Genomic DNA, 12611 nt, shown 5'->3' with positions numbered 1-12611 from the left:
TTAAGCCTCATCGTAGGAACCGATCAGACCTGAGTTGTAATATTTGGTCCTGTGCATTGACATATACATTATGAACCTACAAAATCTTTTGCAAATATTTACTGTTGAAAAGGTCATATTCATATCTGACAATAGAAGCACGAAAAATGTAACTATCACTTTTGTGCCCATAAAATATAACCTTTGAACTGCGGAGGAGGTGCTGAGAATATGATTGTATAAGCACTGCTCTGTTTACCGACATAAAGCAGTCAACAGCCACTTGATTCCAGGTCTGTAAAGGAAATGAAACACAATGGGATAGTTTGTTGAAGGTAAGCTACAATTATGCTGTGGCATAGTGCCAGGCATGTCTGGGGAGGGTCCTGAGACCAGTGGCGCTTCCAAATTTCCCCTCTGCAGACAACGATGATGAGCTACGGATCAGACGATGATGACCTTTAAGTAAGCCATATCTTACGGGGCCCAATTACTTGTCAGCCAGAGCAGATTATTGGCTGTCAGCCCACGGGGTTCGGAAGCAAGGGGAGGAGATGGCAAAAGCCAAGGGCATGGGAGGGGATGCAAAAAAAAATTCTACAAGCCTTGCTAAAGACCTTTTATAAAGCCTTTTTTGCTGTGCGTTTGTGTGTGTGCACATGTATGTGTGTGTGTCTGCAGATGCCAAATGACTCATTTGGGCTTTCTCTAAACTTTGAGGGATACGAGCTGCAAGCACAGTCACCATCAGCAAGCCCTTGCCAGTATGAGTTGTGGATCATCAACGGACAAAAGTACGAACCGTCATTTTTGGTAGTTTATAGGACATGCTCCCCCCCCCCCACCCACCTCTGTATTTTAAAGCACAAGTTGCAGGTGCATCTTATAATCCAGTAAATTTAATCCGGTAAGAGTTGGACGCCAAATTTGTATAACTTTATTGACAATGGGCAAAAGCTTTGGGGTGTCATACCATCAGGAGCATCTGATAATCTGGAGAATATGGTATTTTTAGCATGTTCTCATTAAAGATGATAAAAGCAGCTGCTTAGAATGTGGAAACCTTGTGGTTTGTTTGCCCATATGTTTTTGAAGCCATTATTTTGGTTTCATTTCCCCTCCCGGAAGTTATAATCAGGGGGCGAGTTTATTAAATCTCCCCTGCAGTATAAATGGGTTCACCACAGTCGGCCAGAAACGTAGGCTGGGTTAAAGTGCGGGTACTCCCAACTCTGCCAGAACGAGAGGTCCAACCGGTGTGGAAGTGTCGACCAAAAATATCCCCGAAAGGCTCTCTTGAAACAAAACTGAAACCTTTTTACAAGGAATCATGTTTACATTAACCACAATACCTGCGGTCAGAATGCAAACAAAAAACACACTCTGATAATGTATGCAAAAGGCGCCTTTTGGCGTCATCTGGTCGAGCACCATATGAGAGTAGGCTTAATCTTAATTTTAGAACTTTCGTGACTGCAGGAATTATTATTTGGTTCTTTCGGTTAAGTCACGTCTAAAGATAAAATAATAAATTAAATTAAATAATAGAATACGACGTTTCGATTGCAACACAAGCAATCATCATCAGGTATAATGAAATAGCGGCATAATATCTAACCAGAAAACTATAGAGGGGTGATCGTCTCTGTGGGGTGGCCACCCCACAGAGACGATCACCCCTCTCTGTCACCTGTGTTGCTCTCGCTATGTATGTATCTTGTGATATCTGTCTGCTAATATGTCTGTCTATAGTTTTCTGGTTAGATATTATGTCGCTATTTCATTATACCTGATGATGATTGCTTGTGTTGCAATCGAAACGTCGTATTCTATTATTTAATTTAATTTATTATTTTATCTTTAGACGTGACTTAACCGAAAGAACCAAATAATAATGAGAGTAGGCTCTAAGGAAAGTTGTCTCTGGTGTGGACCAATCAATTTCAAGGGCAATGCATACATTATCAGTGTGTTTTGTTTGCATTCTGACTACAGGTATTGTGGTTAATGCAAACATGATTCCTTATACAAAGGTTTCAGTTTTGTTGCCAGAAAAAAGGGGAAAAAACCTATTATTATATTTTTGCTACTGGCAAAAGAGGCCTCATGATGATGGCCCTCTTGAAGTTCACTTTATTGGAGGCCCTCCCGCCAGCAGTGGGCGTGAGTGAGCAATTTGCGGGGCTGCACCTTTAACCTTTCTAAGAATACGATGTCATATCCACAAGTCCTGTCTCACGCGCTTCGTTTTTTTTTCCTCGCCTGCGCTCCCTTTTTTTGGTTGCAGCTACTGCGGGAGCCTCGCGAGTGGATCGCGCATCCTGCGCGTTTCCACCGGCATGCTGTCGGTCTCCGTCAAGTTCGCGTCGCAGGGAATCCACACCCGCGGCGGGATCAGAGCTGCTGTCAATGTCTACGACATCTACAATCGTGAGCCGCCGCGATATTCACGGTCTCTAAAAAAGTTGTGATTTCTTTTTTTTACGAAGAGCTAGCAAAAACACTGAACACGGAACTCGAATGAGTTCGCGGTTTGAGACCCAGTGGCGGCCCCGATTAATACTGCGAGGATGTTTAACATTAAATACATGCCGTCTGCTTCACAGTGAAATGTTAAAGATCCGGTAAAGCCGCGGAGTTTTTATACACCCCTCCCTACGTCACGGTTTGGGGTCTGTACTGGGCTCCGATTGAAATAAAATAAAAAATAAATAACATCCCATAAAGCCATTTGAAACAGAGTAGGCCATGTGTGCTGGCATTCTGGTCTATATATGATAGCTTGCTCGCAAATTACTTAATTGGGAGAAAAAAAAACGTAGCAACATCACCACCCTTTTTTGGTGAACCAATACCCATTTACGCATTTGCAGGCCCCGGTGTTCACATTGTGCACACAGGGGCAGCTGCCACTGGGGGGGCCCTGTCGGCTAAACTGCATTAAGGCAATTGAATGGTTGAGATGATGTGATTGTAAGGCACTTTGAGTTGCTGAAACACATAAATAAATGCAAATTCTTATTCCTTTTGACATCTAAGCGCCAGAAAGATGTGCATTCCTTAAACAAATTGGCACAAGACAGAGGAAAGTGGAAACAAATGAGGAAATGTGCTGTGGGACACCTACGAGCTATCTGCCCATGGATCATCATGATGATGATCAAGGGATCGTTATGCTTAGTGGCCTACCGGGTATCCCAGTTTGTTTGTGCAACAAGTGCGGTGTGTCGTGTGCAGCGTGTCCCAGGGGAGGATTCCTGTGCAGCTCCAACTCGGAGTGCGTGACCATGTGCAACGGAATCCCCGACTGCCCCGACAAGAGCGACGAGATGAACTGCTGTGAGCTTTTTGCACCAACAAATTGTTTGGGCAAACGATAACAGTTGTGAACCCACCGAATTGAATGCTTTCCTGCGTCCAACTCTGCTGATGATGAAATTAAAACCGGGCTAGGATTTTATTTGCTAAACCAAAATGCTGCTGGATGATATTGGTTACAGTACTGATGTCTGTGTTTTATATTTATTTTATTTTTTAATTGTTACTATATCTTACAACTTGGAGTGGAAGTGCGGTAGTTAGCGCAGTGCGCTGCGAATCCAGCCACTTAAGTTTGATTGCCAGCAAGTTCAAGTTCATTTATTAGGTATAGCCCTGTGAGCCATTCGGCTCTTGAATCGGGTGCAACCGCAACAAACAAAAAACATGAACAATAATACATCTTATAGTGACTATGTGCAAACAGAAAATCCAAGAAAAGACAGCAAAATATTGCAGAAAAATCACCGTACACCAACGCTGTGTGCAATGACTAACACCGGTGGGGCGGGTTACCTGAACTGGTTCCATACATCGTGAAATATGGTCAACAACCGTCATAACTTACATGGTGTGGGAGATGCCTTCATCCAGCAGTGGATTGAGAGACTTTTTTTTTACTTGTTTGGTGGTGCTTTTTTTACTCACCTATTCACACGTTTACTGCAAATTTTGTTATTTATAAATCTTCCCCACATTGGACTCTGTGTAAGAGAATACTGTTTCTGTCTTTCCTCCCCACCCTCTCTGACAACCTGTGGTGCAGCCTGTCCCATGCAGTTCCAATGCGCAGCAGGCGCTGGCTGTGTGGCCTTGTCCGCCGTTTGCAGTGGCTCTGCCGAGTGTGCTTCTGGGAACGATGAGAAAAGCTGTCTCGGAGAAGGTGCGCTACGTCCCACACCACACCGCTGCCGTGCCGAATCTCACGGCCCACTGTCAGGCGTCGAGTGACTGACTGTGACTGGGTCATTGTGGGGAAAACCTTGCAGCTTCATCATGGGACCTCCTTTGCCAGTACCAAAATATGAGAATAGGTTTTCCCCTTTTTTTCTGGCAACAAAACAGGTGTTAAGATGTTGAAACACCAAACTGAAACCTTTTACAAGGAATCATGTCCGTATTAACCACAATACTTGTGGTCAGAATGCAAACAAAAAACATATTCTGATAATATATGCATTGTCTTTGAAACTGATTGGTCCACACCAGAGACGGCTTTCTTTTGAGCCTCGTCTCAAACGGTGTTAACAAAAGAAAGCAGTGTAGCCCATGAACAGAGTTCTCTATTGGGCATATGGGAGGTGGTGATTCATGGTGGACGGTCAACCGGTCAACTAGAAAGGCATGAACAGAATCCACATTTGTTACTTGATGCATTACAACTTGCTCTTCTTCCTGTGCTTGTGCTCTGGCAGAGGTCCCATGCAGTGCGTTCACATTCCACTGCAGCACCGGGCAGTGCATCCACAAGCCGAACCCGGAGTGCGACGGTCACAGCGACTGCCCGGATGGCTCCGACGAGCACTCGTGTGGTGAGCACATCCCCCACAGCAGCTGTTTTTTTAAATCCTTTATATTAAGTTCGCTTGCTTGCTTAGGACCGTGCAAATCTTTCGGTCGTTTTTTAACCCACTTCCCGTGATCCAATCGAGCTGACATTTTCCACACAGACTCGTTGTGCGTGACAATTAATGTTCGTGAAAATTTGTTTCCAAAATTTTACACTTTTTAGGACAAAAATATTATTTAATTACCAATTGCTTAATGCTGCCATGCAATCATCTGACCCATAGTTGGCAGCCATCTCAAGCCAGAGGAGGAGAGGACTCTAGCCGCCACGCATATAAAGCATTTATAGTGAAAAACTTTGTTTTTACGGGTTATACTTATTGATCCTCTTCATTTAATTGTGCTCGCATAATTTTTACCGCAGCCCCGCACACATCCCTTTTTAGGTGCGCAAAATAATAACAACCTAAGAATTATTACGTTAGCTTTGTTCTGTCATGTCGATGGATGTCGAACATGGATGAGTCTGAATTATACCGATTCAAAAGCAGCTTTGCTGCCGGTTGGCTCGGAGGTGCGGGGGGAATGATGGTGAAAGTGATGAGCCGGCACCGCTGAGATCCTGGGATCGAATCTAGGAAGCTGCCTGTGCATAAAAAAAACTGGGGTCTTATGACTTTTTCAGGAGGGTCCTGAAAAAGAGTCATGATACTTGGTGAGGTTTTCCTGGATAAACAAGCATCATCATTATTATTATAATAATAAATATTTCTGTTTGACTTTAAAAGTGCTGCCCATTCCCGTGTGGACCAGAAGCCACTTGAAGGGATCTGAAGTGGCTGATTTTAATGGACACTATGTCTCAGGACATAGGGATAAAATTGCAGAGTATATATCTATATGTTGAAAGGAGCTTTGTCCAAATCGGCATCACCGTAAATGACCTGGGAAGTTGACTGGTGGTTGATGCTTCATGGAAGGCATTTGCACGCTGCAGTCGGTCATGTAAATAGTGTCCAGAGCTCACCACCTCTGAATTCTCTTTAGCATTTCTCATCGGCGTCTCTCAATAACATTTTTTTTTCTTCTTTCTCCCCCCCCCCCCCCCGTGCTCCACCTCCTCCTCCTCCTCAGCCTGCGGCAAACGGATGGTGCAGAGTCGTATCGTGGGGGGTGAGTTTGCTGTGGCGGGTGCCTGGCCATGGCAGGCCAGCCTGCGGAGCGGCCTTATCAACAGCCACCACTGTGGCGGCTCCCTCATCCACCCGAAATGGGTCCTCACGGCCGCGCACTGCGTCGACAGAAAGTGCGTCCATTTCTGTCTTGTCGGCGTGTCCTTTCTGACTGTGTGGTGCAATGAGGCTGCGATTGGAGAATGGTGCAAATAAAATGTGTACTTATGGCGAATATTATTTAAGATGTTTACAACCCTGCCTGCTTTTTTAAAATATTCATAAAATTTACCATGGCTTATGGAGATTAGACATTTTGACTGATCCCCTATTAATTTGTAAGTGAAACGTATCATTTATGAAAGTTTTTTTTCACATATATTGTTTTTTTTCCATGAAAATTGTAGGGCTGAGGCTCTGAGTGACTGGACACTCTTATTCGGGAAACTGCTGCTGGACAAGGAAGGCCCGATGGAGCAGCATCGCTCAATCCGCCAGATCATTGTGCACAGACAGTACGTCGGCACGGGGAATGACTACGACATCGCCCTCCTAGAACTCGACTCGCCCGTCAACCTCACGGAGCAAGTGCAGACCGTGTGCATGCCGGCCGCGTCGCACGTCTTCCTGCCCGGACAGATGTGTTGGGTTTCTGGCTGGGGGACTGTCAAAGGCAACGATTGTGAGTTGAGACACATGACTCACGTGCATGTATATATAATTTTTACCACAATTGCTGAACACCAGTAAAACATTCCCAAAATGCCAAGTGGGCCGAGCAACCATACAGCATGAAGGAAACGGTGGTGCTACCCACCACATAGCCCCCCCCCGTCTCCACCACCACCCTCCCCCCAACAATCCCTATGGCTATCTATTCGTGCGTGGTGGTCACCCACTTCACAACTGTCCACTGTTCAACCTCGCTTGGCTGTTGGAGATCTGACGAGATCGGGGCCCATTATTTGCTGGGGTGATTTTGGTCAAAGGCAAAACAGAACATAATTGGCATAAATACGGCACAATTCCATGACAGAACCCAGTGACTACAGTTTTTGGAGCCGCAACCTGCGCCATGGGTTTAAAAAAGAATATTATTAGCAGGAAAACGAATTAACTGAAATGCAATTGCAGTGACTTCCAACGGTGCTTCTACGCCAGATGGGTGCCTGCACACCACGTAGCTTCCCACGACAATCGGTCTCGGGTAGAGTTTGTGGTTCGAGCCACGAGACATCATTGCCAGAACCATTGCATTACAGATGCTGCCACCACATGCGCTAGATCGTTACCTCTGTTTAACGGTGACTGATTTTAAAAGGGCGTTTAGGAATGATGCTTTATTGTGTGCATGCCCGTTGATTAAATGAACCTCGTGATGATTCGTGTGTTTTGTGTTGTTGTTGTTGCAGTATCCCTATCCAACAACTTGCAGGAGGTCCAACTGCCCCTGATAAGCCAGAGCGACTGCATAGGCAGCTACGACCATGCAACGCCACGCATGCTGTGTGCCGGCTACCCTAACGGAGGAAAGGACGCGTGCCAGGTGAGACCATTGGATGTTCAGCACAAGTATGCTTGGTGTTCTTGATTAGGTTCAAGGCTGCCCTTAGGTCCCCGGAGGTCCAGGACAGAATGCCACTTAGGGGGCCCATTATTCAGGCCCAGGGAACATTGTACCTTTTGCCAAATATACAAGTGTCGGGGTCGGGATCGGGATCGAACCCACGACCTCCTGTATGCCAGGCCCAAAGGGGTTAACATCTCATATTCTTAGGTTTTTTCGGTAAAGTCACGTAGGTAAAAAATTAAAATTGATAAAAGTAAAATAAAAATAAAAATCACGACGTTTCAGAGGCAACACAAGCTTCCGTCTTCAGGTGGAACCGTCACAGCAAGAAAGCTTTAAATCTAGGGTTAACATCTCGCCACCGAGATGTATGTTGAACGTCTTTCGCGCACCGTACGTAGCCAACCGTGCGAATCGGAGGTGTAAGATGTACTGTACAGAAAATTCAGCAAAGCACAAAAACGATGTGAATGTGAAATACACCATAAAGTTGCAGGAATCAGATATTTTGACAATTTTATATTTGTAAAAAAAACAATGTAACGGCAACCTGAGCAGAGCGCTCTCCCGCTTCAGTGGCATCGGGTTTGATTCCTCGCCACATACAGCACCAATGAACAAAAGTGTTGCCCGACTCGCCCCAGACACTTAGCCCTAGGGAGACAAAGGTGGCCACAAGTGTCGTTATGGCCACGCGATTCATTCGTGTGCTCGGCACGTACGATATCGTTTTCTCTAAAAGCATGCCATGGGTTGTGTGTCCTCCGTGCCAAAGGCATTATTTATGGAATTAGGTTTGTTTAAATTCTGTGCCTCGATAGTAAATGGTGTGTGCAGAGGGAGTAATGTACCGTGTGATGTAAGTTACTTAAGCACGTTGGATAGCAACGGTGGCTATAATCCCAACACACACTTGAGATAACCTCTCAACCATGCCCACATTCATTATTTGACGTCTATCTAATGTAAGCCAACGAAACCCGTGCCTGGCAAAGCAAGACCAAACACTCGGCAATGATCCTGATCATTTCCGCGCGCGTGCTATCATGGCACGTGCCCTGAAAGTTGAACTGCGCAAACCAACGTTGTTCTTTCTCGTGTTCTTGCTGCTGCGTGCACTCGGCATTTTTCTTGCAACAGGGCGATTCGGGGGGTCCCTTGGTGTGCGAGGATCGCGGCTCCTGGTTCCTCGCCGGCTTGGTGAGCTGGGGCGATGGCTGCGGGCTGGTCAACAAGCCCGGCGTATACACCCGCGTCACCGCATTCACCAAGTGGATAAACGACATCATCGCCCAATCTTAACGATCGGGCTCATGACGGGCAAGTCTTTCCCACGAAAGATCCCTCCAACTCGGTCCACCCGGCGGCATAGATGGGTGCATCGGTTGGTCGAACGGCTAGTCAACGCATGTGCTGGGGGAAAGTGTGGCTTCTCCCGCACTTTGCAAGACGATCTGGCCAGTGTGGAAGAGGAGGCCAAAGTTCGTGCTGGAGAGGAGCTCTTCGTTGCTTCTTCTAATGGAAGGCCCTTCCACCAGCGGTGGTGTGAGAGAAAAAAAAATGTGCAGGGCTTTGCACCCTTACCTGTACCATAATGATCACAAGGACTCTCGTGTATTATTTATTAACTGTGCAGACGGTGCTCACTATTGACGGCTTAGCATCAAACAGTATCTGTTTGCGGATGTTTTAAACAGGAAAAGTTTTTTGGAAGAGGAGTGTTGATAATGGTCATAGAATGAAATGTGAAACATTTTATACATGATATATGAATCTTCAGTGAAGAAAATCTTCACCTGTTTACTTCCTCCATGAAGTATGACTACGACTGCAACTTGGTGGAGTTGTGAATCCATCATCAACTTAATATGAACACTCCAAGAGTGTTTGTATTATACACTGCTGTCTTTGGTAATAATGAGGTTGGCCGAGATGCATGGGGGGGGGTGTTCCTACGTGGTTATAAAGTAGGTTATCTGGTTAAAGCTTGGTTATCTTTGACAGTGGTCAAAAGTAACATATCTTTAAGGTATAATGATAATTTCACCAAAATCGAATCTCGCTAGAGTGAATGCTTTTCACCTTTGTATGCATTGTAGGTACTCGGTTCACGTGACCCCCCCCCCTCCGCACCTGAAGCCACAAGTGGCCGCTAGATTCAACCCAGTGTGAAGACTTAACAACTAATGATGGATTTCACAATCGAATCACAACCGTGAATCGCGGCGATTCATCGAACAGTCGGGGAATGAATCTTCTTGACATTTGTGCCAAATAGTGATAAGGAGCATGTCGCAAAACCTAAAGCATCGATTCCTCGAAACTTAATTGTTCCACTTTAAATGTAATATTGCTTGTGTGTTCTGCAGATTTTATTTTTTAAGTTGTCTCGGTATAAAATAGTGACGTAGTGATGTCACAACCCCTTCTTTGTATCGCACTTTACGCCCACGAGGACACGTGCAATTTATTATCGGGCTCGCGGGATCGAACAGTGATGACGTAAAACTGCACGTCTGCACAAGTGCAACATTGGGATATTTTTTATCTCATTTCCTAATTTGAAGGTAAAATTTCAAGCCAAATTTCCACGAGGTTCAGAGAAACATCTAATGAAAACCACCCGTGTTCACCTCATTTGAAATGCAACACTGAAAGGGCCTGGCTTTTGTACAAAAAATATTGTCCTGCCTGGAATGAATTGCATATTTGTAATTGCGATGTTGCAGATGGCACGTAGAATGCCGTGGTGCGGAAATATCCTGTCCGCGAGTAATAAGCCAGATTTAAATCTTGGCTTAAAGATTTCGTGACTGCAGGAATTCATATTCTTTGGGTCTTTCGGTAAAGTCACGTAGATAGGTGCAAAGAAAATAACAAAAAACTACGACGTTTCGATCGCAACACAAGCGGTCGTCATCAGGAAAACTGAGTTTGCCTTTAGAAGTAAACCCCCTTTTCCTGATGACGACTGCTTGTGTTGCGATCGAAACGTCGTAGGTTCAAAGAAAATAACAAAACTATCTACGTTACTTTACCGAAAGACCCAAAGAATATGAAGCCAGATTTAGTTAGAGCCTAGTCTCACATGGGTTGGTCCAACCCATGTGAGACTAGGCTCTAAGCAAAGCTGTCTCGAGTGTGGACCAATCAACTTCAAGGACAGTGCATATATTATCAGTTGTTTTTTGTTTGCATTGTGACTGCGGGTATTGTGGTCTATGTAAACATGACTCCTTGTAAAAAAGGTGTCAGTTTTGTTGCCAGATAGAAGGGTAAAAAAACAATCATCATATTTTTACTGGCAAATGAGGTTCCAATGGTGCAGATTTAGTTTGTTCGAGCACTTGCATTAGCAATGTGAATATAATGTTAGAAGTGGGATTTTTTTTAAATTAAATCTTGTGCAGCAGTGTATGTTAATGAGAAGCAAGCATTTTGCCTTGTATTATTTACGACAATTCCAAGGACAATGAAATATATTTCGTGATTTTTTTTTTATATTACTGTGATTTAGCATTTAAAGGTGGTGGGGGAATGGTGGCACAGTGGTTGGTGCATTGCACTATGAACCTCGCAAAGTCCCGAGTTTGGTTCTCTGCCATGGCTAAGTGGTGAATGATATCCCAGCCACTGTCGGTTAAAAGTGCCACGCAATAACCGCATCGCTGGAATAAGCCTCACCCCCCCCACCCACAGATTTGCTTTAATTGTCATTGTCGGATATTAGAATTTCAAGCAACGATAAAAGGCTTGACTTATAAATGTTGCTACATAACAATTGTAGTAAAAATATCCAATTTTAAATGAACACTTAAAAAAAAAAGAAGTTTGGCCTGTTGGGTTAATTCCCTGGGACAAACAAAATCGTATAGTGCTATCAATGCACGTAATTATGTATTAATTATCATATAGATTTCTGTAAAAAAAAGTACAGTATATCTTTTAAACAAGATGTTATTTCAATGAAAATTATGTGTACGTATTTTTAATCTTCTTTGGTCCTTGTGTAAAGTTTATTGTTGTAAATGGCATTTATTTTAAAGCTGCAAAAGTTTTAAACGCAGTGTTGTACGTTTGCTATAAATTGAGCCAACGACCTGTGAGTAAACCTTGAAATTAGTTCAAGTTTGAGTAGCCTATGGAGTAATGTTCTTTTAAAATGATTGTTGCAATTTGTAACTTTATAAAAAAAAAATAAAGACCTAAACTAGTTCTATTACATGTTTTTTTCTATAAAGGTACTCCACCTTTCAACAAACAAGGTGTTGAATTTGACACGTCCAGTATTGTTTTGGAAATAAAACCCAACATTGGTGCGACTTAAAAAAGGCCTTTGTGTTGATGGTTGAGTGCATTCTAATACTGGTTGGAACCTCCTGGTTACACCAGCCCACAGGGGATTATTGTGTCCGTCCGTCGTGCATCCAAAAATAGGAGGGGAGGGGCTGGGTGGGGAGGGGCTGGTCACCCCGTGGTGCCCTTATAAAACTCAACGTTTAACCTACTCACGCCGGCTTGTGCCCGCCCTCAGTCGGCCATATTTGCGGAACACACCACGCCACCGTTGACCCTGGCCATTGACCCAGCAACCCAACGTTCCTACCAGCTCCCTCCGCAGGAATGTGTTAATCGCGGGTCCATTGGTGTAAGATGTATGGCGTTTCATTCACAATCTTGACGTAGCAGCATGAACACCCTGGTTAACAAAATGGGGAGAAGTAAACTGGATCTTCATCACTAGACATGCAAATACTTACAATGCCGTGACAAAAAACGGTGGTGAAATGTTAACTACCTCGCCTGGTATACAGGAGGTCGTGGGTTCGACCCTGGCACCTGTATATTTGGAGCTTGGACGTCTCACTCGATGGTCGCGTGGATTTTTCTCCGGGTCCTTTGGTTTGTTCCTCCATTTAGAAACATGCGTTTAAGAGTATCTGAAGCCACTTCCTTGAGCTGTCATCTGTGGCCAGGTTGCTTCTGAAAAAGAACTATATAGCTTAGTGGGCCTTGCCTGGTAAAATAAAAAATAGTTAACAGTCTTGTGCACCAACGCGTTT

At 44.4% G+C, this 12611-nt stretch overlaps 2 protein-coding genes across 3 annotated transcripts in view; one reads left to right on the top strand and one right to left on the bottom strand.

The window, feature by feature from the left end:
• The window catches only part of LOC144723282 (transmembrane protease serine 6-like), a 32053-nt gene extending 20290 nt beyond the window's left edge, over positions 1–11763 (top strand). The window contains 9 exon segments of the mRNA XM_078601890.1: positions 661–773; positions 2267–2409; positions 3217–3318; positions 4064–4180; positions 4713–4829; positions 5941–6112; positions 6386–6660; positions 7391–7524; positions 8689–11763. Of these exon segments, the coding sequence (XP_078458016.1) occupies positions 661–773; positions 2267–2409; positions 3217–3318; positions 4064–4180; positions 4713–4829; positions 5941–6112; positions 6386–6660; positions 7391–7524; positions 8689–8850 (1335 nt within the window). The 3' untranslated portion in view covers positions 8851–11763.
• The window catches only part of OPLAH (5-oxoprolinase, ATP-hydrolysing), a 43884-nt gene continuing 37959 nt past the window's right edge, over positions 6687–12611 (bottom strand). The window contains exons 28-29 of one of the 2 annotated variants that reach the window (XR_013586143.1): positions 12347–12565; positions 6687–12247 (exon numbers count right to left, since the gene is read on the bottom strand). The gene's annotated coding sequence lies outside the window, so the exon portion shown is untranslated. Of the gene's footprint in view, positions 12566–12611 lie in introns of both variants that reach the window. The other variant, XR_013586142.1, reaches the window with a different exon arrangement.

The sequence above is a fragment of the Lampetra planeri genome, chromosome 17 (genome assembly GCF_965212315.1).
Source record: "Lampetra planeri chromosome 17, kcLamPlan1.2.h2, whole genome shotgun sequence".
Lineage (NCBI taxonomy): Eukaryota > Metazoa > Chordata > Hyperoartia > Petromyzontiformes > Petromyzontidae > Lampetra > Lampetra planeri.
Note: the sequence above shows the minus strand (reverse complement) of the source record. Positions and strands in the feature narration are given on the sequence as shown.